Below are 24,265 nucleotides of genomic sequence, written 5' to 3'. Positions count from 1 at the left end.
AAGAAATGTTTTGATTTTTTTTAAATATAAAGAATATCAATGAAAAAATCTTTATATAATTTTGTTGTTCATGTGCTAATCTGCCTATTCTGTATTGCTTTTAATTTTTATCTTAATATTACGTATAGTGAAGCCTTCAGTGTATGGTGTGTTCGAACTGAACTCACTGTACTGGTAGTGCCTGTCATGGGAAAGACTGAGAGTGCAGGTTTATTTTTATTCTTTTCTGTTTTTGGTTTTTTTTCACTTAGCTATTTGATTTTCAGCGAGAGCAGACCCTTTTTTCCTCTTGCTTTCATTGTGCGTGGTTTGCTTAGTTTTGATTTCTGTAGATTTTTATTTGTATATACACTGCTCGACATTGAAAATGCAACAAGAAGGAGTGGTCAGAAAGTGATGAAATTTGGAAAAAAGGCAGACAGCAAGCAGCAATAAGTGATCTTTATTTCAAAATGATAGTCAGAATACAGAGCGAGAACGGCGTCGCCTCAGTAGGATGTAGGATCACTGCGGCAGCAATGCAAGATGAAACACATCTATGCATAGATTCAATAAGAGTGCAGATTGTGTCCTGGGGGATGGCTCTCCATTCCCTTTCAACCATTTGCCACAGTTTGTCTTCTGAATGAGGCAGGGGCAGAGTCTGCAAATAGCGTCAAACCACATCCCACACATGTTCGATTTGTGACAGGTCAAGAGAGTATGGTGGCCAGGGAAGCATCTGTATACCTTGCAGAGCTTATGAGCATATGAAAAATGTATTTTTCTATTAAAAAAACATTTAAATAATAATAATGTTTTTCACATGGAGGTATTTTTGTATTATTTGTACTTGAGAATTAGTGACTGAACTTTCAAACAGTAATTCATTGCTATCTAAAGTTAATTCGATACTTTTCCGCTTTGCCGGTGCAAATGTTAAAGCCGCCAATAAAGACACAACTGATGCCAAACGGAATATCTTTGCTGGTAACCTTTTACCCTTCATTTCCAAACCAAGTCGTAGCAGTTTCTTATCAGATCGATTGTTTCTTTCAATACTGGCATACAATTACATCTTTTTACAAAAGATAGTTAAATTTTATACCCTTAGACCATTCGCAGTAATTAAGTCAATTAAGCTTCGTTCAGGCGGAGGCGTAAAGGTTAAACCGAGCTCCATTTGCCAAGGCAACCGGTCTGTGCAATGTCACGAAATCTTGTTTAGGGTTCAAAGTTTTCAACTTTACGGCGAGTTTGGGATAAGTGTCAACCAATCAGAGAGAAGTGGCGTTCTACAAGATTTCGCTGTCACAAAACAAGCAGAGCAAACGCAGGAAATCAATCGAGCAGGAGAACAGCACGGGAAAGTTGTAGGCACATGCACGCACGTGCAAATGTAGCTTCTCTTATTGGCCATGACTTACACCCCGTTCTCGCAAGTGTGAACACAGTTCCCGTATTTTATGCCCTTATGACTACGCCGCCGTCTGAACACAACCTTGGGGTGAAAATGTAGAAAAGAATTAATGTCTTTTTACAAATTTATTGTCATTTTACTAAATTTAAACCATATTAAAATGTTTCTGTCTTAAATAAAAAAATAAACTAATATTCATTAAAATATTTTTATGTGTATACTGTATGTTGTCGCCAATAATAAAGTATACTTGGCAAGATTAGCGCTGGCAAAACAGAAAAATACAGTTAATTCATTATTATAAAGTATATTTGCTTTGTGTATATTTTTATTAGAAAAGCTTTTTCTCCCTGAGAAAATTTTGATTTTTTAGTGTTGTAGCTTGGGAAGTATGATATGGTATGTACCTGTTTATTAAATGCCAATTTGAATGCATTCGATCAAGGAGTTACACAATTGGTTTAGTATTTTTTATTTCTGTTATACAAGTTTGCCTTATTCATCATCACCTGCATTTGTTTCCAAGACATCAAGCAAATCATGCATTGCTGTACCACAAACTAGAATTTCTCTGACATGTATTGACTTCTGAATTAGTATTTATTTGGCGTGTTATTGTGTCTTGATGTATATCAATGTTGAAAGCGACTAGTATTATTACTGGAATCAATGTTCAGAAAATTATAACAAGTATGCATTTTCAAAGTAAAAGTCAAAAAATCATCTTGTTTTATAAGATTGCAGTCACATTTAATTATAATCACTGTAATCTAAATAAAATGCAGGAAGCATAAAACTGCCAAAACAGGAGAAGTATAGTGGCATTTTTAAGTAGTTTTTGGGTGTCAGTTTATTGCAAGCCTGTAAAATTTGATTTATTTCTGCTATTGAAATTTTAACAGTAACATTTATCATTCATTATCTTTCTGATGCTGTCAAAATGTTCATTGTTTTGATTTCTAATAAATGTTTCAAAGATAATTAGTAGATGATGGAGAATTTGAAATTGAATGGTATTTTAAAGTGGAAATTTTTTGAATGATAGTAGGGCCATCATCTTTGATTTAAATTCTGCATTTTATTTAAAGAAATTTTTCAGATGGAAATATTTCTAAGATTATTATTTAAAGAATACCATCTTATAATGTGTAGGAACATTGTGTGTGGCTTCAACATTTCTTTCTAATGTTCAATTTTTCATTTTAATACTACTGCTAAATCATGTTCTCATATGTGAGTTTTTTTTTTTTTTTTTTTTTTTTTTGTAAGTTTCTTATTTTTCTCTTTAATTTCAGCATGTATATCATCTAGACCTGGACAGTGTGGGCGATGTGATGGTTATATTTTAGAAGGCAAAGAGTTGGAATTTTATCAGAGGAAAATAAAAGCAAAGAAAGGGAAATAAACTTGCTAAAGTTATGTAAACAGAATAAAAAGAAAAAACTAAATGTCATGTAGTTTCATTTATGTCTTGATAAGTGTTTTGCTATTTTTTTCCCTCTTTATTTTAAATATCAACATGTTGCTAAAATATTAAAAACTGTGTTTAGATACATGCAAAATAATAAATTTCTTTGTAATGGTGTAAAAAAACAAAAACCATTGCTTAATTTAAAGGATGAAAATTGATTGGCTCTTCTGTAAATAAAAATATTAAGCATTAATTAATGCAAAGCTGTCTTTAACTCCTTGAAGACCAACGTGGGGAGAACAAAGTCACAGACCCCCCAGAAATTGAACTTCATCACCGGCTCGCACGTTTCAGCAGTTAATCCTAATTTTACAAAAAAAATTTATATAAAATCAGCATTTTAATATAATGAACTCAATTTTTGAAGTTAATATATTAATTCTTAAGATGTATTAATAGAAATAAATTAAACATGCGAATTACTAAAATCATACCTATATGCATAGACTCCAACCTGCAGCAGAACTTGTCAGTAGTCAACACGCAAACGACATTTTCACAACTTTGAAAATGCGCGTGTAATGCATTTTGTAAGTAACCATTCATTAATTTTAATTAATAATTGTAATCAATTTTGTTACATTTAAAATCCATATACATATAGAACTGAATGATTAAAAATTATATGCACTTGTATATGCACATTTAATTAGAAATTTTCATTTAACTCCTCACACATGTATATCACTAAATCTACTATTATATGAAAAAAGAAATTATTTTAAATCATACTAATCAGAATCCATAAATCATACATCTTTATTCTGGATTTGATTTCTGCAGGGAAATAAGATTTTAAATAACCAAGGGTAATACATATCAGTATTTAAAAAATACTTATAATTTACGAATGCAAAGATTTATATGTGGCATGCTTAGCAAGCTTAAGTTCTGATTTTGAGAATGTTTTTTTATAACACAGTTCTTCATTTGCTTGAATACTTATTTTTTCAAAGCTGCTTCGAGAGTTTTAAGACCTAAATTTGGTCGGAATTCAATCTGATTTTTTTTAACAATAGAAAAAATTCTGTCGCAAGCTGCATTTGAATGAGGTATTATTAAGAAAGCAAGCATTACAGTAGGCAATACTTTGTATTTAATACACCCATTCATATTTTTTAATTTAGCAATTTCTCCCAATGCTATATCAATATGCAAATCCACAATTTCTTTCAAATCATCTACTTGATGCATGGAAAATTCAATTTCCACTTAAGATATTTTTCATCAATAATGGATGGAAAAGTATTCAAGTACAGAAAAGAAGAAAATGAAACGTCAGTCCTCAAGTTGATGTCAGCAACTTCAGCATGTTTTAGAAATGGATCACTTAGTGGAAATTTATCTATTATATATGAACATGCAGTTACAAAAAAAGCTTGCAGAGAATTGAAAAATGATTTTACTTCACTTTCATTCATTTTAAATATAGTCTTGTTTCTGCACCAATCACTAAATTTTCATTTTCTTTTTGTTTACTTTCGAAATGAAAGAGATGTTAGAGTAAAATCTTCATTTTCTTTAGAAATTACTAATGGTTTTGTGAATCTAACAAATAAATTCATTAAAAGTTCAACAAGTTCTCTTCTGAATTTATGTATATAAGGAGCTTGTTGTTGCAAATTAGTATGTACTGTTATAAACAAAGGCAAAGTATTTTTCAAAAATAACAAGTACAATTTGGTGGTAGGTGACTAACATTTTTTTTAATGTTCTGCAATCTCTTTCCTGCATTCTCACTGTTATCTGGTTGATCTCCAAAAAAATTTATCACAGCATCCCACTTTTAAAATCCTTGTTATAGATTCTAAAAGAGACAACCATCTCGTACTGCAATATTTCAAAATTTTATGAGATTTTGCATTCTGTCCCAAAATTTGTTGAGCAACTTTGAAGCTATGCTTCCGTTTCGAACTTTTCTCCAAATATAAATATATGTATCTATTAACAACATTTCGATTTCTGAGCCAATGAATTTTTCGGTAGCCTTTTTTGCAGCTATATGCAAGAGGTGGCATGGACAACCTCGAATGATTATACTTGGTTGACGCATTTTGATAAATGATGCTACACCTTTAACCTTTCCAATAATATTACTAGCATTATCTGAAGAAAATGATAAGCAATTTTTCCATTCTAAACTTTTGCTTTTAAAATTATCATTTATACAATTAAAAATACTTTCTCCGGTATCATTCGTGTACTCTAAAATAGAAATCAATGACGTAATTATCACTTCCTTTTCTTTAGTGTAATATGTTATAACCAATGGATACAGTTTGCACACTGATTTTGTAATATCGGCAACAGTACTTTCTGCAAGCGTTTTCACAATAGCGGCAGATGTGGTATGACCGCAGTGAAATTTTTTTGCTGTGACAGAATCCGGAAACATTGCTTTGGAATTGTGTTCAATTAAAAATCGAACAAAATACCATTCGGCTTCTTTAGGACCTGTTTTGTCATCTTTTATTAAGACATACCTGCCAACTTGTACGAAATTTTCGTAATTTTTACGAAAATGCGTTTGTCTTTACGATCGTAATCCATTTTTTACGATTTTTTTCCTTTTTCAAGTGTTTTTAGTGATTTTTGTTGAAATTTTAGAATTTTTCGCCAATTGCATCGTGTTTTACCGACTACTTCGAATCCAGTAACCTGCGGTTTCTCCCAACTCGCCGCTAAACCAGCCAATCCAATGCGCTGAACTTGTGGAATTACTGAGCTCAGATTGTTGCATTCTGTGTTTTTTTTTTTTTTTTTTTTTGGCACGTGCTACAAATTTTCTTAATACGTCATTGTTACGAAATTAGTTCAAAAAAACCGTATTCTCAATATTTTCGGTTGCCTACAAAGCTGAATTTCCAACAATTAAAGAATCCTTCAAAGGAAATAACTGCATTTTGCAACGTGTGCGTGTGTGACTTCATAATAAGTCACGGTGGAAGAAGCGACATTGTGAAGCATGTTAAGTCTAAAAAGCATGAAGTTAATGCTTCGGCTTCGACAACGTCAAAGAGAGTGGATGATATTTTTTTTTTTTTTTTCAAATTCGGCTACGAATTCGGATGCCGATGTCATTTTGGCAGAGTGTTTGTTTACTGCATTCCTCATCGAACACAACGTGCCGCTAAGCGCTGCGCCGGTCAACTTTTCAGACGGATATTTCCCGACTCCAAGATTGCTCAGAAATATCAAACCAGGGAACTTGTAAATTCTTTGAAAGATCATGAGAAAAAATAATTTTTTCAATGTGTCAGAAAGTACTTTTCTTCAGCCTGTGATTACATTGTAAGGAAGTTTCCTTTGCAAAAGGAAGTTCTTTTAAATGCTGAAGTGGCAAATTTGAAACAAATTGAAAATTCATCTTTTGAAAAGATTCGTTTTTTTTTATTGATAAATTTCCATTTTTGTTAACAATTAAAGAAAATGAATGCCATAATGATGCTTTAGATGAACTACAGAACCAATTTTCTGCTGCACAGTTTGAAGACTTTGCCAGTTCTGGAGAAGATAGACTTGATGTCCTCGTTGGTACCTTAAAAAGATCTGATGGAACACCAAAATTTGATAAGACTAGCAAGAGTTTTATGTGCTATTCTCGTAATTTCACACAGTAATGCTGAGTGCGAGAGAGTCTTCAGTGTTGTGAAGAAAAACAAAACTATGTTTCGTTCTTCAATTTCACCAAAAACTCTAGAAAACATTTTAATTGCTAAATGTTATGAGGAAACTAATTGTTTCCAAAGAATTTTTGGCTAAAGCCAAAAAATGCTCTCTAAATTCATTGCAATAATTTTTTTTGTGTAACATTCAGTTCTTGTTTTATGTTTCCTAATAAATTTTTTAGTTACTACTTAATTGAGATTTACTAATGTAAGTACAATTTTCTTTTTTCTATTTGTACAATTTTTTTTTTTTTTTTTTTTTAATATCAAAGCATGATATTAATTCTTCGTGTTCTTCTGAATTTTTATCTTTAGAGGTTGGCAGGTATGTTAAGAAATTTGTTATTTCTTTAGATTTTACAATGCCAAGTTCTATATATAGAAATTATTCTATATAATAGAAAAAACATGCCATTTACAGTCATCTTTTCCGCCATGTGCAACTGAGAAGTCTTTGTTGCATACACTGCAGTGTGCGTGATTCACAGAAGTTACGGATGCTTTATGCATGGAAATTCTGAAGAATATGAATCTGATAATTTTGGCTTTTGCGTTCGAGATTGCATTATTAAAAAACTTCCAACTGAATGCCACTTTTGACAAATCTTCACTACTAACAGATATAATGCTACGCATATTAACGGGTAAACGTTGTAGCCACAATGTTTTTAGGAAAGTATCTGTTACTTTATCGCCAGCCAAATTACGCATCTCACATAGCAATTGAGATGGCTTTTTGTAACCCAGTTCTAACTCACTCAGTAATTTTTGAGTCTCTGAATCAGCATATAATGAAATTAGTCTATTTTTAATTGCCTCATATTTATTATCTTGTGGTGGACTTAGCAAAATATCAGATACCTGTGACAAAATATCGGGTTCAATGGAACTTATAATCATATTTTGTTTGATCTGTACTAATTTTTGCATTTCTAAATTGCGCTTCTAGTTGAATAAACCATATTTTAGGATCTGGCTTCCAAAAAGGAGGAACTTTAACGCTTACCTTGGCGACAGATGCAGTTGTTGCTTTAATTTCGGTTTCGTCTTCGTCAGCCATTGTAGAATTCGTTCACGCCGAGATACACCAGTGAAGTGTCTGGTGTGCAAATATAGAAAAATAACACTTCTCTGACTCCAATGGAACCAATATTTTATTCCTTACGATGTTATAGATTCTTATTCATAAGATTTATTTACATTTTACATGCACGTAGCATCGCGTGACAAAAACTCGAAGTTTGTTTATTTCGTTCTTCGCGGAGACTAGAAGGTGTTGACATTCCGCTTTAACTAAATTTAATTAGAAACTTGACGGAACTGAAGCGACACTACAGTAAACAATCAATGGCCGCCATAAAAAAAAAAAGGCTTAGCGGCACTTAAACAACTTTAAAATTGTTGATAATTCTAAAAATATTGCATAGAGATTTACTAAAGGCATAAAATCCTTAACCGGGAGATAAAAATAACATAATTCAATCATTTTAAAAGTAAAAAATGTACAATTTACAAACATATAAGAGTAAAGAAAGTGATATCACTGAGCCGGGTAACAGAGTGAATATATATATATTTATATACGTTTGCTGCGGTAGATTGCAACCAAAATACGAGGTGCAAATCTACGTGATAGCAATCTTATATACAAAATTTCAACATTCTGAGGCTACTCGTTTTTTAGTTATGCGAGATACGTTCGTACAGACGCCAAGAAAAATTCTCTTCAGAATTAATTTTAAAGCAGTTTAAAATTTTTTTGGAGCAAACGAGTCTTTTATTCTGTCCTTACCTACAGATATCACGCACGTTTACTTCGTACAAGGAAGTGAAAATATTAGTGTTGGGAATAGCATCACTACGCCTGCCCCCTTATTTCTGGAACCCTGGAGATCTCTAAATGACAGTTCTCAGTAGGAGGCAAAGAGGGTTGCTCTTTTTCGTTTTAGACCAATATGTTTAATCGCCAAGAAAACGCTTGAGCATGTAGTGGTTTATAAACAACAAATAAACGTGGACATTCTTCGCGAAATAAAAAAGTAGCATATAAGCATGTTTTTTCAATACTCTCTTTAAACAGATAACATTTTCATAAATTATCCTTTAGTTTTTAAATTGAATGTTCAGAAATATGCGAAATGCTCGTGAATTAAATTAAAAAATAGCATTAGGAAATATTTAAACAAATTTACGTATGGATATAATGATACATAAATAAAACCGACAAGTTATAAGTTTTAATTATTCGAGCGAAACGAATAGCGCATTTAATTACTGCATTTAATATGAATTATATATAATTACATGTAAAGAATAACATAATTACGCGATAATTCAAATAAAAATTAGCTATCAACAGTAATTTATAATAAACGTATTTTGAACGGGTTTATGAAGCATAATCTAATTTGATAGTAAAAATAATAATGGCGAATTATTTATTCATTTTGTAACAATATTCGTGGCTTATACTGGTTTGATGAAGTTCTGTTCAAATTCATTTCAAATATTTTAAATCTTTTTATGTACATTGATTTCAATGCGATTTTTATTAGAAAAAAATTCAATGAGTTTGATTTTCTTACATAATTGTAATTACATTGTTCAACGCAAAATAACTACAAGCAGAAAAGCAAAGGTGTGTTAAAATTTCTGTATTTTGCTATATAAATTATTAAAATAACCAACCTCCAGCCTAACAACTGAATGTCCAAATTATAACCCGCAACTTTTCTAAAAGTAACAAATTTCAGTTAAAAAAAAACCGCAGTAAATAAATAAAACGAAATACTATTAAGAAAAGAAACACGAAAATTTATTTTTTTATATTTACTTACTTTATTTTTAGTTCAAAGGGGCAATTTGCCCTCAAGGACTTTTAATTTCGCTTTGGCATTTTTCATTGAAAATATAAACGGCGAATCACTTTTCAAATTGTTGCCACTAAATATTATCGCTCTGTATTATACTTAAAGAAATTAAATATTGAAGAATCTGCATGAATGTCTCGCATTGTGATAAAACAACGGTACCTAGAGCTATCAAAATTTAAATAACGTAATCTTCCATACAATATGGGCATGTGGAAGCCCTATTTTGAATTTGAAATTTGTTTTATTATCGATTTCATATTTTATAACACTTCAACGAATTTTTGATTAAAAAAACTATAAGATTTCAAAGCGAGTAATGTCAACACCGTACGAAAAAAATCCTATTTTTATCTCCAGCGCGAGAGACTCTAAGATACGGTCATTTAAAAATAATTTTGAGATATTGCTGTTGAACTGAACTTTATGGTTTGAGTACGTAGAACATGATATTTAATGAGGTAACACACAAAACGTTAAAAACGCTCCTTTGGACGTAGTTTAAAATCTGAAACCTTTCGTATTTTTATTTATTAGTCCAAAGGGACGTATTAGTATTTAAAACAATACTTCGTGAGAGACTATTGTTTTAAATACTAATACAGTTTTCGTTTTTGCGATTTTGTATTGAATCACTAGAAACGGCGAATCACTTTTCAGACTGTTACCACCAAATGTTATTAGTCCCGCATTACATATTTTGAAGTAATTAAATAATGAAAATCTGCGTAAATGTATGTATATTTCTCGCATTCTGATAAAAAAAAAAAAAGGTTTGAAAAAAGGCCATCCAAGTTTGAAGGACGTAATCCTCCTACGAATATGGGCATGTGGAAGGCCAAATTTGAAATTTAGAATTTGTTTTATTATCTATTTCATATTTCGTGAAACTTTACCGAATTTTAAGTAACAAACTCAAAGATTTCAAAGCAAGCAATAGCAACACTCTACGGGGGTGGAAACCTTTTTAATTCACTAACTCTACTAACTCTTTCAAATGCAAATAAATGGTGGCCTCGTTGCGCCTACCATTACTTTTACATTGCTCATAAATCGATAGCTATCCCATGCACTAAAGTTGTAAAATCCGTAACCGCAACATACTTTTAACCCTTTATAAGGCAAAAATGCAAAATTTACTAATAGAATAAGAACACAAATACAGAGCTGAACGAGCCGGTGTACCAAAACAGGAATATATATATATACTTATAGATGTTAAAGTGACCGTTTGCGAAAAAGCGAGGAGTACAACTATATGTTATAGCACTCCCATATACTAAAACATTCTACGTCTACTCATTCTCGAGTTATTCGAGATACGTATCTCTTGAAACGAAAATACTTGCAAATACCGAAAAACCTCTTTGCTGAATTCATTTTACAATCCGTTATTGGAAAAAAGAGCTCCATATTTATTCTGTCCAAAAACTATGCCAAAAAAAAAATCATTTCAATTGATTTATAGTGGGTTAAATTGAGTCACAACCACAGAGTTTTCTTGAAACCTGGTACCCTAAAGTTTTTGCAATTACATTTCTTACTTTAATTTGTACAAGGAATTAGAAGGTGAGAGTTTTGTATCTTCCATTCTACAGGGCCGATTAACGAAATTTAGCTTGCATTTTTCATACCGGAAAAGCGCTTCTTTCGCAAACTTGTATAAGAGTTTTAACGCAATATTAAAAATTATCCAAATTGAAATAAGAATTTATAATTGAACAAACACGAAAAATAAAAATGCGAAAGGGAAAATATACAAATTGTAAACATATAACAATAAATCTCTTTTTAAAGAGGTCGCTTACCTAAAGAAAATTTTCTGAGTTACATGAAATTCGAATTCAAATAACAAGAATTTGTTAACTAAAATGTTCTTTATTAAAAATCATTCTCTGGAATCTGGATATACTTATGGATTACGAGGAAATGGAAACCCTTAGGGCGGAGTCTGAACTCTCGTAGTTTTGCCTCAAATGCCAATATTTTATGATTCATGCAGTTTATCAAGAATAAAGCTTTGAATATTATAATAAATCATAAATGAATAATAATAAACGAAAGTCATTAATACAAATGAGATGACAAGACGAATGATTAAAATTTTATTGGAGAGCCAAAAGTGTTAATTTTACATTTAATTTTTAATAAAAGTCTAAACTTTATAACTGGTTCGAAATTTTTTTGAAATGGTAATAATAAATGAAATTGTAATAAAAAATATAATCAAAAATTTAGAAATAAGTAAATCAAATACAAAATTAAGATAATAATAGTAATAATATTACTAATAATAAAATTAATGCTAAGCAAAATAAAATATTAAGGAGGAAGAAATATAAAATTTAAAAAGTAACAATAAGAAAACACAAAAAACATAAAAGTAAATATTAGTAAACAAATAAGTAAAAATAAAATAGCATTTAAAAAAGAATATGATATAAACATAGAAAAAATGCAATAATTGCGAAATTATAATAAAAATAATTCTTAAGCTTTAATTAAAAGCCTTAATTTTGGCAAAATCACAGTTTAGTCATAATTAAGCCACTTCCTTGGCTCCCCAATTAGTATCTTTTTTATTAAATAAATATAGGTTCTGCTTATGAGCTCAGGTTTTCAGTCAGTCAAGGAGATCATCACATGACCAGTCCCTGGTCAGTCAATGTCCAATTTTTTTTATTCAATCAATGAGATCGTCTCTTATTTAGTCAAAGTCAGTCAATGTCCTATATTTATTCAGTCACTGGTCAATTAGTGTGATCGTCAGTTAGTCAGTCTCTCGTCAGTCAATGTACAATTTTTAGTCAGTCAATTAGATTGGTGTCATTTCGAACAAATTTATCACGAATATAAATTGAAATTATGTAAACTTAAATTTTGATATGATGCTTTAAACTGTTATGTTTATTTTTGATTTTTTTAAAGCGAAAATATTTCAGTAAAGCTTTTCTTAATTTTGAAATTGTGAAACGCTTGCAGGGCTGTGATGAAGGAGGTTGAGTATTCTCGTCATCAACGTAGATAACAGCGACGGTATCAACGACGATATCAATAAGGCGTTCTTGAATTTCTTGAATTGGTTTCACTTCTATTCTGTCTACTTGATCCATTTTGCTATTTATTTCTGGTTCATTATTTGTGTTGATGAGATTGCCGAAATTGATGTCCCCTTGTGCTCCAAGATCGGTATGCGATACAATGCATTCAGTATCCAATGATTTAATAGAGGCATTCAAACTGGGGTTTTCCTGGTTGAAGATGGTTATACTGCTATTCATGCCTGTTTGATTACCTGAGTTATCAGGTTTTGGGTAATCAAAATTCCGTTCTGCTTCTTCATGGAGGAAATTCAATTGATTTCCATCATTTATATGGTAAACTTCAGTGGGCTTATTATTGAAATCTTTGGCAAAACGTTCGATGTGGTCAGTGTCCTTATCGATATGCAAATTTAGAAGATTATTATCAAAAGCTTCGTTAGGAATTTGGAGAAGATGGGTGTCATTGTCTATATCCACATCAAAGGAATCGTCATTATGTTCATGAATATCAGCACATGAATCAAAGAAATCTAAATTATGTACCTCCTTTCCGGCACTATAGTTGTGTTCATTAATGTTAATAGTATTTTCATCGTTACTTTTTCGAGTTTTCTCTTCTCTTCGAGGAAACAAAATGAAGGCAATCGCAAAACGAATAAGTATGCCCAATAGGCTGTCGATAAACGGTGTTGGTATAAAAACGTAACATAATACTGTGAACAAAAATAAGCCCATTTCTAAAAATGGCCCGAATTCGTTTTCAGCAGTAAAAATAACAAATTTAAGCAAATGTGATCCACACGTAAAATTTTAGCACCACTAGATTTGATATCTCTAATGATTATGGTTTATTAGCATTGTTAAAAAGTATTCATTAACTTTGTTGTAATTCAACAAAAGCCTAAAACAATTATTAGTAACTTGATTGTTACAAATGTTATTAAAAGGATTCTTTGAATATGTAGCAATGAAAGATGTTCTGATATATAACTCTACTCATAATAAAAAGGAAGTTTCTGTGTGTATTTCTTTCGCTCATGCTGCGTGTAATCTAATAGACCCAGGGCTACGAATTTGGTACATAGGTACATCTACACAAAAGCCAGTATACCTCGAACAGAGTTTTAAGCTCAACAATATGCTTCCATAAGAAAAGATCCTATCAGACGACATTCTGACATCATATGAGGCGACGACATTTCATACGACCATCATAAGAGACATTGTGAACATTGAAAACCGAGTGAATAGAACATATCCTTTCAATTCTCTACATTCCTCAATAACAAGATATAATAAGTTGTGACAACATGGGGTTTTCAGAACGCTTACCTTACTAAGGGATTCAGGGAATGGAATTAAGGTAGCTCGTGCGATGGTCACTTTCTCATCCAACAGATTATAAGTAGAGAGCGGAAACGAGAAAGTGACTTATATTTCATCTTCGGTGAACCAACAGAGCTAAATTATGCGCCTTCTTAATGCTGTTGGCTGAACATCCTTCTGAAGCTTATACACATGCCTGAAAAAATTCATGACACTTAGAATCGAAATTTTTATTATCTTCACTGCTTATTGGGTCACAATCACAGAGTTAAGGGGAGTGGGAGTTTAATTAAACTATTCTTTTGTCTTTCCTCTAAAATCAGTGCATTCTTTCAGAATATTATATTCGATCTAAAGGTCTCACATCGCTTTTCCTCCTACTCAAATCTTTGGATTTTTATTTATATATAAAATCATAAACACTTTCGCTCCCCATTTACCTAACATGAACGTATATTTAATTTAGGTACATGCACCCAATAAAATATCTGATGTGGCCACCACATGACTTCTCTGTAAGGACTATTAAAACACCTTCATTAATAACTGTAAAATATATAAAAATCTAAAACTTTTATTACAGTTAAAAACAATTTTTACAATTAAAATTAGAGTTTCTGCATCCAAACAAGCAAATCAGCCAACAGGCAAACAGACGAAAATTTTGGTATACAATATTGAAAGTTAATGCTTAGTCTCCCTATGCAATCGGACATGGAAGTTGGCGCACCAAATGACATAAATCACTAACTCTACTAACTCTTTCAAATGCAAATAAATGGTGGCCTCGTTGCGCCTACCATCACTTTTACATTGCTCATAAATCGATAGCTATCCCATGCACTAAAGTTGTAAAATCCGTAACCGCAACATAAGAACAACATAATTCTACCCCTTTAAAAGGCAAAAATACAAAATTTAGTAATAGATAAGAACACAAATACAGAGTTGAACGAGCCGGTGTAACAGGATAGGAATATATATATATATATATATATGAAGTGTAATTTCTCATACATTATTTGTTTTGTGCAGCCGGATCAACAGGAATGAGACAAATTATGGAATATAAAGTGGTAGGTTTATTTTAGCATCCACCTCACAAGCGTTCTCCTCGTACCTTGAGCAGAAGCCCTACTTATACATATGTGTGCGTCACGAGGCTCCTCCAATCTTTGATATTAATTGAAATCACGAGATGACGCTATCTTCTCATCAGGAGTGTTCTTAAGTACTTTATGTTATATGACAGATTTATGAGTTTGGCGATTTGGCAAGCGCCAACAGGTTAATATATTTTATACTAAAGAAAGGATTTCGCCAAAACTTAGGAACAGGGATGCAATTTAGGTAGAGAATCGCCAACACATTATTAAGCAATATTAATAGAATTTAATTTAATCAATTGATTTAAAAATATCATTACAGATTATCCTCCCATCTAAAAAGGCTTGCAGTCGCGGCCGTCGACCCAAGACAGTCCAGATAGTGAGAGCAGAAATTTTAGTTATTAGGAAATTAAGTGAGTAGGAAAACTGATTGGATTTACCTCAAGGCACACAAAATGTTTACATAAAATATGACATAAAATATTTGAATATAATTAATACAGTATATAAAATATAATAAATGATTAATGAAATTATAATATAGTAACTAAGTGCAGAACAAATAAAGCACTAATAACATATTGCTGGTTAGCTACGCGGCAATAGGAAATAGTAATATAACTGAATTTGTAAGTTTATATCTTAGGACATGCCATTCACAGTTTGTGTATGAGTCCGTACAATCATTAGAGTTGTCATTCAGGCTCATCTTCAGTCTTTTACTGGTCTTTGGATATCTCCGGATCATTTAATTAGCGCTAGAATTATGGATCAGCATTGGCACTGAAAACATTTGAGTTTTTATGTCACGATACTAGAGCTCTTATACTCTTGTTGAAAATACACATTTTGCTAGGTTTTTAACATATTTCGTCACTCTATTTTCTCTTATTAATGATAACAAAACAAAATTTAACTTCCAACATCCATACCAGTTTTTTGTACACGATGCTGCAGAAACATAAAATGAAATTCAGAAGTTTCAACAACTGAAATTTAACTTTTTCAACTGTTGCTACAATTTATAACACAAACATAGGAAAACATGAGCTCAAGGAAATGTGAAGGTATAGTACTCTACTTGTAGTATAGCCTCAATTGAGTGTTTCCCACACGGAAAGTGCATTGAACCTGAAACTCAAGTTTGAAGGAGCCCAGTAAAAGAAAAGAGCAGACAAACTTTCAGACACTGAGAGATAAATCAATTATTAAGGGGGACAACAGGATGAAAACTAAAAGAAGGGTTATGGATAGTTTATTGATTTATAAATTTTGATTTATTCATGAAGTAATTTAAAGTTCTCGGGTGGATAATAGAATTTTGACGCATGTACGATCTCAGTTGGTTTCTTCGTGTGAAAATTTTCCCTGTCGATTTCATAATTAACTTCAGATAATTTATTCATAATCTGATAAGGGCCTGAATAGGGTGAAGTCAATTTTCTAGTATTTGGGTATTCGAATTCCTCGTAAAGGACAAAATCTCCAGGTTGAAATTTAGATCCTACAAATCTGATGTCATATCTAGTTTTATTCTTTCGGTGGTATTCGATAGTTCTTTTCTTTGCTAAAGCCCTTGCTTCATTTAAGGAAGGTTATTTATTTTGATCAATTGGAGATTCAAAAGGGAGGTTACCAAATAGTAACTGGGTGAACTTAGTTAGTAGCTGGGGTGAACTTAGTTACCGTATGAGGGGAGTTGTTATATTCGATAACAACTTGCTCAAGCACTTTAGTCCATGGTACTTTATAGAAGAAGAATTTACTTTACATTTTAGTCGACTTACTATTGATTGATTTACTCTTTCTACTTTACCATTTGTCTGGGGATGGTGAGGTGAAGTTAAAAGTTGTTTAACATTATGCTTTTTAAGAAATTTTTTGAATCTAGAGGAAGTGAAGGCTGCATTCCTGTCACTCAGAATTTTTTCGGGGACTTGTATTTGAAATATTTGTTTTATACAATTGGCATAGGTTTCTGAAGTTACACTTTTAGAGGGAAAAGCCCAGACATAGCTTGTTGCATGGTCAATAACTATATGTAAATATTTTTTTGTAGAATTATAATAATTAAATCCTCCCACAGTGTCAATAGAGAGACATTCGAAATGTTTGTCGGTTGGGGATACGTCTTGCATAAGACCAAATGTTTTCTGTTTTTTCTTTTTATTAAGTTGACAAGTATGACAATGTTTAACAAAATTTCCGATATCTTCGCTAATATGAGGCCAATAATATTGAGGGGTGATTAAGTTAAGCATAATTTGAACTCCCGGGTGACCAAAATGTTCATGGGTTTTATTCAACAATTTTAATCTTAAAGATTTAGGTACTACAATTTTATAAAAATTCTTTTTCTTAATTACCATCATATCATTTATATCTTGGTAATTTTTTCCGGAGACATTATCAGTTTTTTGTTGTTGGATTATTTCATTTCTATCAAGTAAACGTACATAATGTTGGAGGTGCTGTGAAACAGGATGTCTAGAAAGCATGTCAGCTTCAATATTGGTAGAGCCCTTCTTATACTTTACTTCATAATTGAACATACTTAGTTTGAGTGACCAACGCAAGAGTCTACCTTTTAAATTTTTAACATTTTTGAGCCAAACGAGGGCCGCATGGTCAGTATGTATAACAAATTTTTGTCCATGCAGATAGTAATAGAATTTGCCTAGGGCATCTACTATGGCCAAACATTCTAACTCAGTAATCGTATAATTTTTCTCATAATTTCTTAAAGTTCGGGAATGATATGATACAGGGTGAAGGACATCATTTTCATCTGGTTGTTTCAAAACAGCTCCAACAGCAGTTTGAGAAGCGTAAACAAAAATATGACATGGCCTACTGGAATCATACAATTGTAAAACAGGTTTGGAAATCAGTATTCGTTTCATTTCGTCGAAGGCTTTTTGACATTGGTCATCCCATTCCCACTTGACATCTTTTTTCAAGAGTCTGTTTAATGGAGTTCTAATAGTTGCATAATTCGGAATGAATCTATGATACGCATTCACACTTCCCAAAACTCTTTGTAACTCTTTGGTGTTACTGGGGTTTTTAAGTTTCTTAATAACTTCTATATTATGGTTATCGGGAATTATTCTACCATTTTTTATTTCATAGCCAAGAAATGTGATCTGATCTCTGGCGAACACACATTTGTTTCGATTCAATTTAATATGCTCCTCTTTAAACACCTCAAATAAAATTTTTAAATGTTCTAAATGTTCCTTCTCAGAGGAAGAGTAAACGATTATATCATCAAAGTAACTGCAAGCGAAATTAATTTTATTTTTTGTTAATATTCGTCTAATTGTTCTGTTAAAAATTGCAGGAGCATTTTTGAAACCAAAAGGGAGTCTTAACCATTCGAATAATCCAAAATTCGTGCAAAAAGCTAATTTCTCAGTATCTGCAGGGTGAATCGGGATATGCCAGAAACCAGATCTCAAATCAATTGTAGAAAATACTTTTGCTTTACTTAATTTGTCTAACAAAGTGTCAACGCGAGGAAGAGGGTTTGCATCTGTTTCAGCCAGGGAATTCAATTTTCGATAATCTATACACAATCTAGTTTTCTTACCTTCCTCACGTTTAAGTACTAAAGTCACGGGGGACGAATATGGGCTACAACTTTCTTTAATTATGCCTGCTTGTAATAATTGATCAATTTGGGTCTTATTTTCCTCTTCTTCCATAGGGGATGTTCTATAAGGTTTTAATGATACAGGCAAATCAGAATTTAAATTAATTCGTTGAGGTTCAATATTAATTTTTCCTACATCATACTTATTTTTAGAAAACACAGATGAATAATCATTTAACAATTTTTCCAAGTTATACTCTTTGTTATCGACAGTATTAGAAACAGCATTTTTCACATAAATGTTAGACTGAGAAACTAATTCCTTTGGATTTGTAGTCCGAGATTTACAGGTTGGAAAATTTCTTACATCATCATCATTATCAACACATGGATAAACATTTGTTGTACCACCTTGAAGTTGGAGGTGTAGAGATATGGGTCGGCTGTCAAAATGGCAGTCATCATTAAGTACAATAGCTCTCTGTTTAATTTTTAAATTAGTACAATCAATACTCAACTCAAATAATTTGCATTCATAAAGTCCTAAAATTACATAATTCAAATTATTATCAAGAACAAACAAGGTAATTTGGTTACTAATCCGTCCAATTTTCATTTGTATACAACATATTTTCTTGAAGATTATTTTTCTTTTAGTTTGGGTTACTGAAAATGATCTAACTCTTTGTACTTTTAAACGTAATTGTCTAGCTGTTTTGGAAGAAATTATTGATATGGTGGCACCACTGTCTACAACACACTCTAGACGTTTCTTATTGGACAAATATACCGACACCTTTAATAGTCAACTACTGTGAGGGGTTTCTGGGGTTGGTTCTATTGCAAGGGGCGTAACATTAGGTGTATCAGATCTCTCCCCTCTGAAAGGACAAAACTGAAACCAGTGAAAAGCATTTGGGATTCCGTTCCGGGTGCAAAGTCTACAGGGACTGGGTGGCAATGGCAATCTATTTTGAGAATTATAATTATGATGGCTTGTAAATCTTGGCCCACTGAACCGATTATAAATATTACTTGGTCTCTGAAAACGTTGGAAATTGTTGGGTCTAGAAGAATCTTGTCTCACAGTAGTTTCATAGCTTGAAGCTGAAATTCTACTTCTATTAAATCGATTGTAATCTTGGGAACTGTTCGCAATCGGAGTAACAAATCTGGGAGGTGCACTTTTGATTTGTTGATTTTCGCTAATCTTAATAAGCTTACGGACATGAGTAAGCCAAGAGATGGGGTCAGAGGGTGCGTTGATCGTCATTAAGGATTTTAATTCTATAGGAAGGCCATCCATCAGACCCTCCAAGATCATTTCATGAGCTAGATTTAATTTTTTACCAATATCTAATTTTTTGCGAAAACATTGCGTTATGTCCTCTTTATGATTGTACTTGTAATTGGCAAAATCACCAAACGTAGTTAAAGTGGGGTCGAAAAAATTTTCCTTTAAAATTTGGACTAATTCCACATATTTAGTAATTTTATGGCAGTTTTTGACATATACGCTAAGTGCATTACCTTTTAGATATCGAGCTACATTATTAAGCTTCCACGTTTCATCTTTATCTAAATGAGTTTTGTTAAAGTACTCAAGCCATGAATTTATATCCATATCATTCTGCGCGTCAAAGAGAATTATACTTGTTTCAGGTTCAGCGCTAGCTGCCCTTAATGAATCATCAGGATCAGAGAGGTTTTCATTAGCCATTATTCTTTTAATAATACTTTCATAAATAAAACTAATAATACATTCATAAATAAAACTAATAACACTTTCACAAATAAAACTAACTCAAAAATAATACTCTTTAAATTTTCCCAAAACAATATTAAAACATAAATACATCCTTTAAATACAAAATTTAAAATACATTTATACCAAAATAATACTTTTTAAAATTTTCAAAATAAAAACACTATTATTAAATCAGTAATTATAATTCAATAATAATAATATCATTTGCATCGCCAATCTTTTTAGCTCCTGTTTGACTTATTGTGACGAGAATACGAGTTATGAAATCGACACGAAAATACACATTTTTGTGCACTCTTAATTAGATTTTCGCAAAACACGATCAATCACCACACAAGCACAAAGCTCTCGAGAGCAACACAGAACAGCGTAGACGTAGGGAAAGATTTCCATCCTCAAAAGTAGGTCAACGGTAAGAGCACATTTGATGAACGACGAACTTTTGATGGAAACACAAATCACACATCACAGAGGCAGAAAGATGCTTCTCTGGACGTAAAATAATCTGCAGTATACCAGAATACAAGTAACAGAAGGATGATTTTCTTGAAGCAAGAACGCCTAGAGAAAATGTAGAAACATAGAAGTCGCACAGCGGCAAATTCATCTAAAGTGCGTAACATTTTATTCGTATAATCCTTGGGGTATTTTCTTTTTTAGATAATCCCTTTGAAGGTGGTATCCTACCGGCTTTCTGAAATGTAATTTCTCATACATTATTTGTTTTGTGCAGCCGGGGCAACAGGAATGAGACAAATTTTGGAATATAAAGTGGTAGGTTTATTTTAGCATCCATCTCACAAGCGTTCTCCTCGTAACTTGAGCAGAAGCCCTACTTATACATATGTGTGCGTCACGAGGCTCCTCCAATCAGCGATATTAATTGAAATCACGAGGTGACGCTATCTTCTCATCAGGAGTGTTCTTAACTACTTTATGTAATATGACAGATTTATGAGTTTGGCGATTTGGCGGGCGCCAACAGGTTAATATATTTTATACTAAAGAAAGGATTTCGCCAAAATTTAGGAACAGGGATGCAATTTAGGTAGAGAATCGCCAACACATTATTAAGCAATATTAATAGAATTTAATTTAATCAATTGATTTAAAAATATCATTACATATATATATATATATATATATAGATATTTATACATGTTAAAGTGACCGATTGCCACGAAAAAGCGAGGAGTACAACTATATGTTATAGCACTCCCATATACTAAAACATTCCACGTCTACTCATTCTCGAGTTAATCGAGATACGTATCTCTTGAAACGAAAATACTTGCAAATACCGAAAAATGTCTTTGCTGAATTCATTTTACAATCCGTTATTGGAAAAAAGAGCTCATATTTATTCTGTCTAAAAACTATGAAAAAAAAATCATTTGAATTCATTTATAGTGGGTTAAATTGAGTCACAACTACAGAGTTTTCTTGAAACCTGGTACCCTAAAGTTTTTGCAATTACAGTTCTTACTTTAATTTGTACAAGGAATTAGAAGGTGAGAGTTTTGTATCTTCCATTCTACAGGGCCGATTAACGAAATTTAGCTTGCATTTTTCATACCGGAAAAGCGCTTCTTTCGCAAACTTGTATAAGAGTTTTAACACAATATTAAAAATTATCCAAATTGAAATAAGAATTTATAATTGAACAAACTCGAAAAATAAAAATGCGAAAGGGAAAATATACAAATTGTAAACATATAACAAAATATCTCCTTTTAAAGAGGTCGCTTACCTAAAGAAAATTTTCTCAGTTACATGAAATTCGAATTCAAATTACAAGAATTTGTTAACTAAATTGTTCTTTATTTAAAATCATTCTCTGGGATCTGGATATACTTATGGATTACGAGGAAATGGAAACCCTTAGGGCGGAGTCTGAAGTCTCGTAGTTTTGCCTCAAATGCCAATATTTTATGATTCATGCAGTTTTTCAAGAATAAAGCTTTGAATATTATAATAAATCATAAATGAATATAAATAAAAGAAAGTCTTTAATACAAATGAGATGAGAAGACGAATGATTAAATTTTTATTAGAGAGCCAAAAGTGTTAATTTTACATTTAATTTTTAATAAAAGTCTAAACTTTATAACTAGTTCGAACTTTTTTTGAAATGGTAATAATAAATGAAATTGTAATAAAAAATATAATCAAAAATTTAGAAATAAGTAAATCTAATACAAAATTAAGATAATAATAGTAATAATATTAATAATAATAAAATTAATGCTAATCAAAATAAAATATTAAGGAGAGAGAAATATAAAATTTAAAAAGTAACAATAAGAAAACACAAAAAACATAAAAGTAAATATTAATAAACAAATAAGTAAAAATAAAATAGCATTTAAAAAAGAATATGATATAAACATAGTAAAAAATGCAGTAATTGCGAAATTATAATAAAAATAATTCGTAAGCTTTAATTAAAAGCCTTAATTTCGACAAAATGCACAGTTTAGTCATAATTAAGCCACTTCCTTGGCTCCCCAATTAGTATCTTTTTTTATTAAATAAATATAGGTTCTGCTTATGAGCTCAGTTTTTCAGTCAGTCAAGGAGATGATCTCATGACCAGTCCCTGGTCAGTCAATGTCCAAATTTATTCAATCAATGAGATCGTCTCTTATTTAGTCAAAGTCAGTCAATGTCCTATATTTATTCAGTCACTTCAGTCACTGGTCAATTAGTGTGATCGTCAGTTAGTCAGTCTCTCGTCAGTCAATGTACAATTTTTAGTCAGTCAATTAGATTGGTGTCATTTCGAACAAATTTATCACGAACATAAATTGAAATTATGTAAACTTAGATTTTGATATGATGCTTTAAACTGTTATGTTTATTTTTGATTTTTTTAAAGCGAAAATATTTCAGTAAAGCTTTTCTTAATTTTGAAATTGTGAAACGCTTGCAGGGCTGTGATGAAGGATGTTGAGTATTCTCGTCATCAACGTAGATAACAGCGACGGTATCAACGACGATATCAATAAGGCGTTCTTGAAATTCTTGAATTGGTTTCACTTCTATTCTGTCTACTTGATCCATTTTGCTATTTATTTCTGGTTCATTATTTGTGTTGATGAGATTGCCGAAATTGGTGTCCCCTTGTGCTCCAAGATCGGTATGCGATACAATGCATTCAGTATCCAATGATTTAATAGAGGCATTCAAACTGGGGTTTTCCTGGTTGAAGATGGTTATACTGCTATTCATGCCTGTTTGATTACCTGAGTTATCAGGTTTTGGGTAATCAAAATTCCGTTCTGCTTCTTCATGGAGGTAATTCAATTGATTTCCATCATTTATATGGTAAACTTCAGTGGGCTTATTATTGAAATTTTTGGCAAAACGTTCGATGTGGTCAGTGTCCTTATCGATATGCAAATTTAGAAGATTATTATCAAAAGCTTCGTTAGGAATTTGGAGAAGATGGGTGTCATTGTCTATATCCACATCAAAGGAATCGTCATTATGTTCATGAATATCAGCACATGAATCAAAGAAATCTAAATTATGTACCTTCTTTCCGGCATAGTTATGTTCATTAAGGTTAATGGTATTTTCATCGTTACTTTTTCGAGTTTTCCCTTCTCTTCGAGGAAACAAAATGAAGGCAATCGCAAAACAAATAAGTATGCCCAATAGGCTGTCGATAAACGGTGTTGGTATAAAAACGTACCATAATACTGTCAACAAAAATAAGCCCATTTCTAAAAATGGCCCGAATTCGTTTTCAGCAGTAAAAATAACAAATTTAAGCAAATGTGATCCACACGTAAAATTTTAGCACCACTAGATTTGATATCTCTAATGATTATGGTTTATTAGCATTGTTAAAAAAGTATTCATTAACTTTGTTGTAATTCAACAAAAGCCTAAAACAATTATTAGTAACTTGATTGTTACAAATGTTATTAAAAGGATTCTTTGAATATGTAGCAATGAAAGATGTTCTGATATATAACTCTACTCATAATATAAAGGAAGTTTCTGTGTG

At 31.7% G+C, this 24,265-nt stretch overlaps 1 protein-coding gene across 1 annotated transcript in view; it reads left to right on the top strand.

Annotated features, from left to right (window-relative positions):
• The window catches only part of RpS8 (ribosomal protein S8), a 39,737-nt gene extending 36,890 nt beyond the window's left edge, over positions 1-2,847 (top strand). The window contains exon 6 of the mRNA XM_085823108.1: positions 2,695-2,847. Within this exon, the coding sequence (XP_085679234.1) occupies positions 2,695-2,804 (110 nt within the window). The 3' untranslated portion in view covers positions 2,805-2,847. The remainder of the gene's footprint in view (positions 1-2,694) is intronic.
• The last annotated feature ends 21,418 nt before the right edge of the window (positions 2,848-24,265 follow it).

The sequence above is a fragment of the Stegodyphus dumicola genome, chromosome 9 (genome assembly GCF_044657685.1).
Source record: "Stegodyphus dumicola isolate Sdum_Otavi_A_Nest chromosome 9, ASM4465768v1".
Classification (NCBI taxonomy): domain Eukaryota; kingdom Metazoa; phylum Arthropoda; class Arachnida; order Araneae; family Eresidae; genus Stegodyphus; species Stegodyphus dumicola.
Note: the sequence above shows the minus strand (reverse complement) of the source record. Positions and strands in the feature narration are given on the sequence as shown.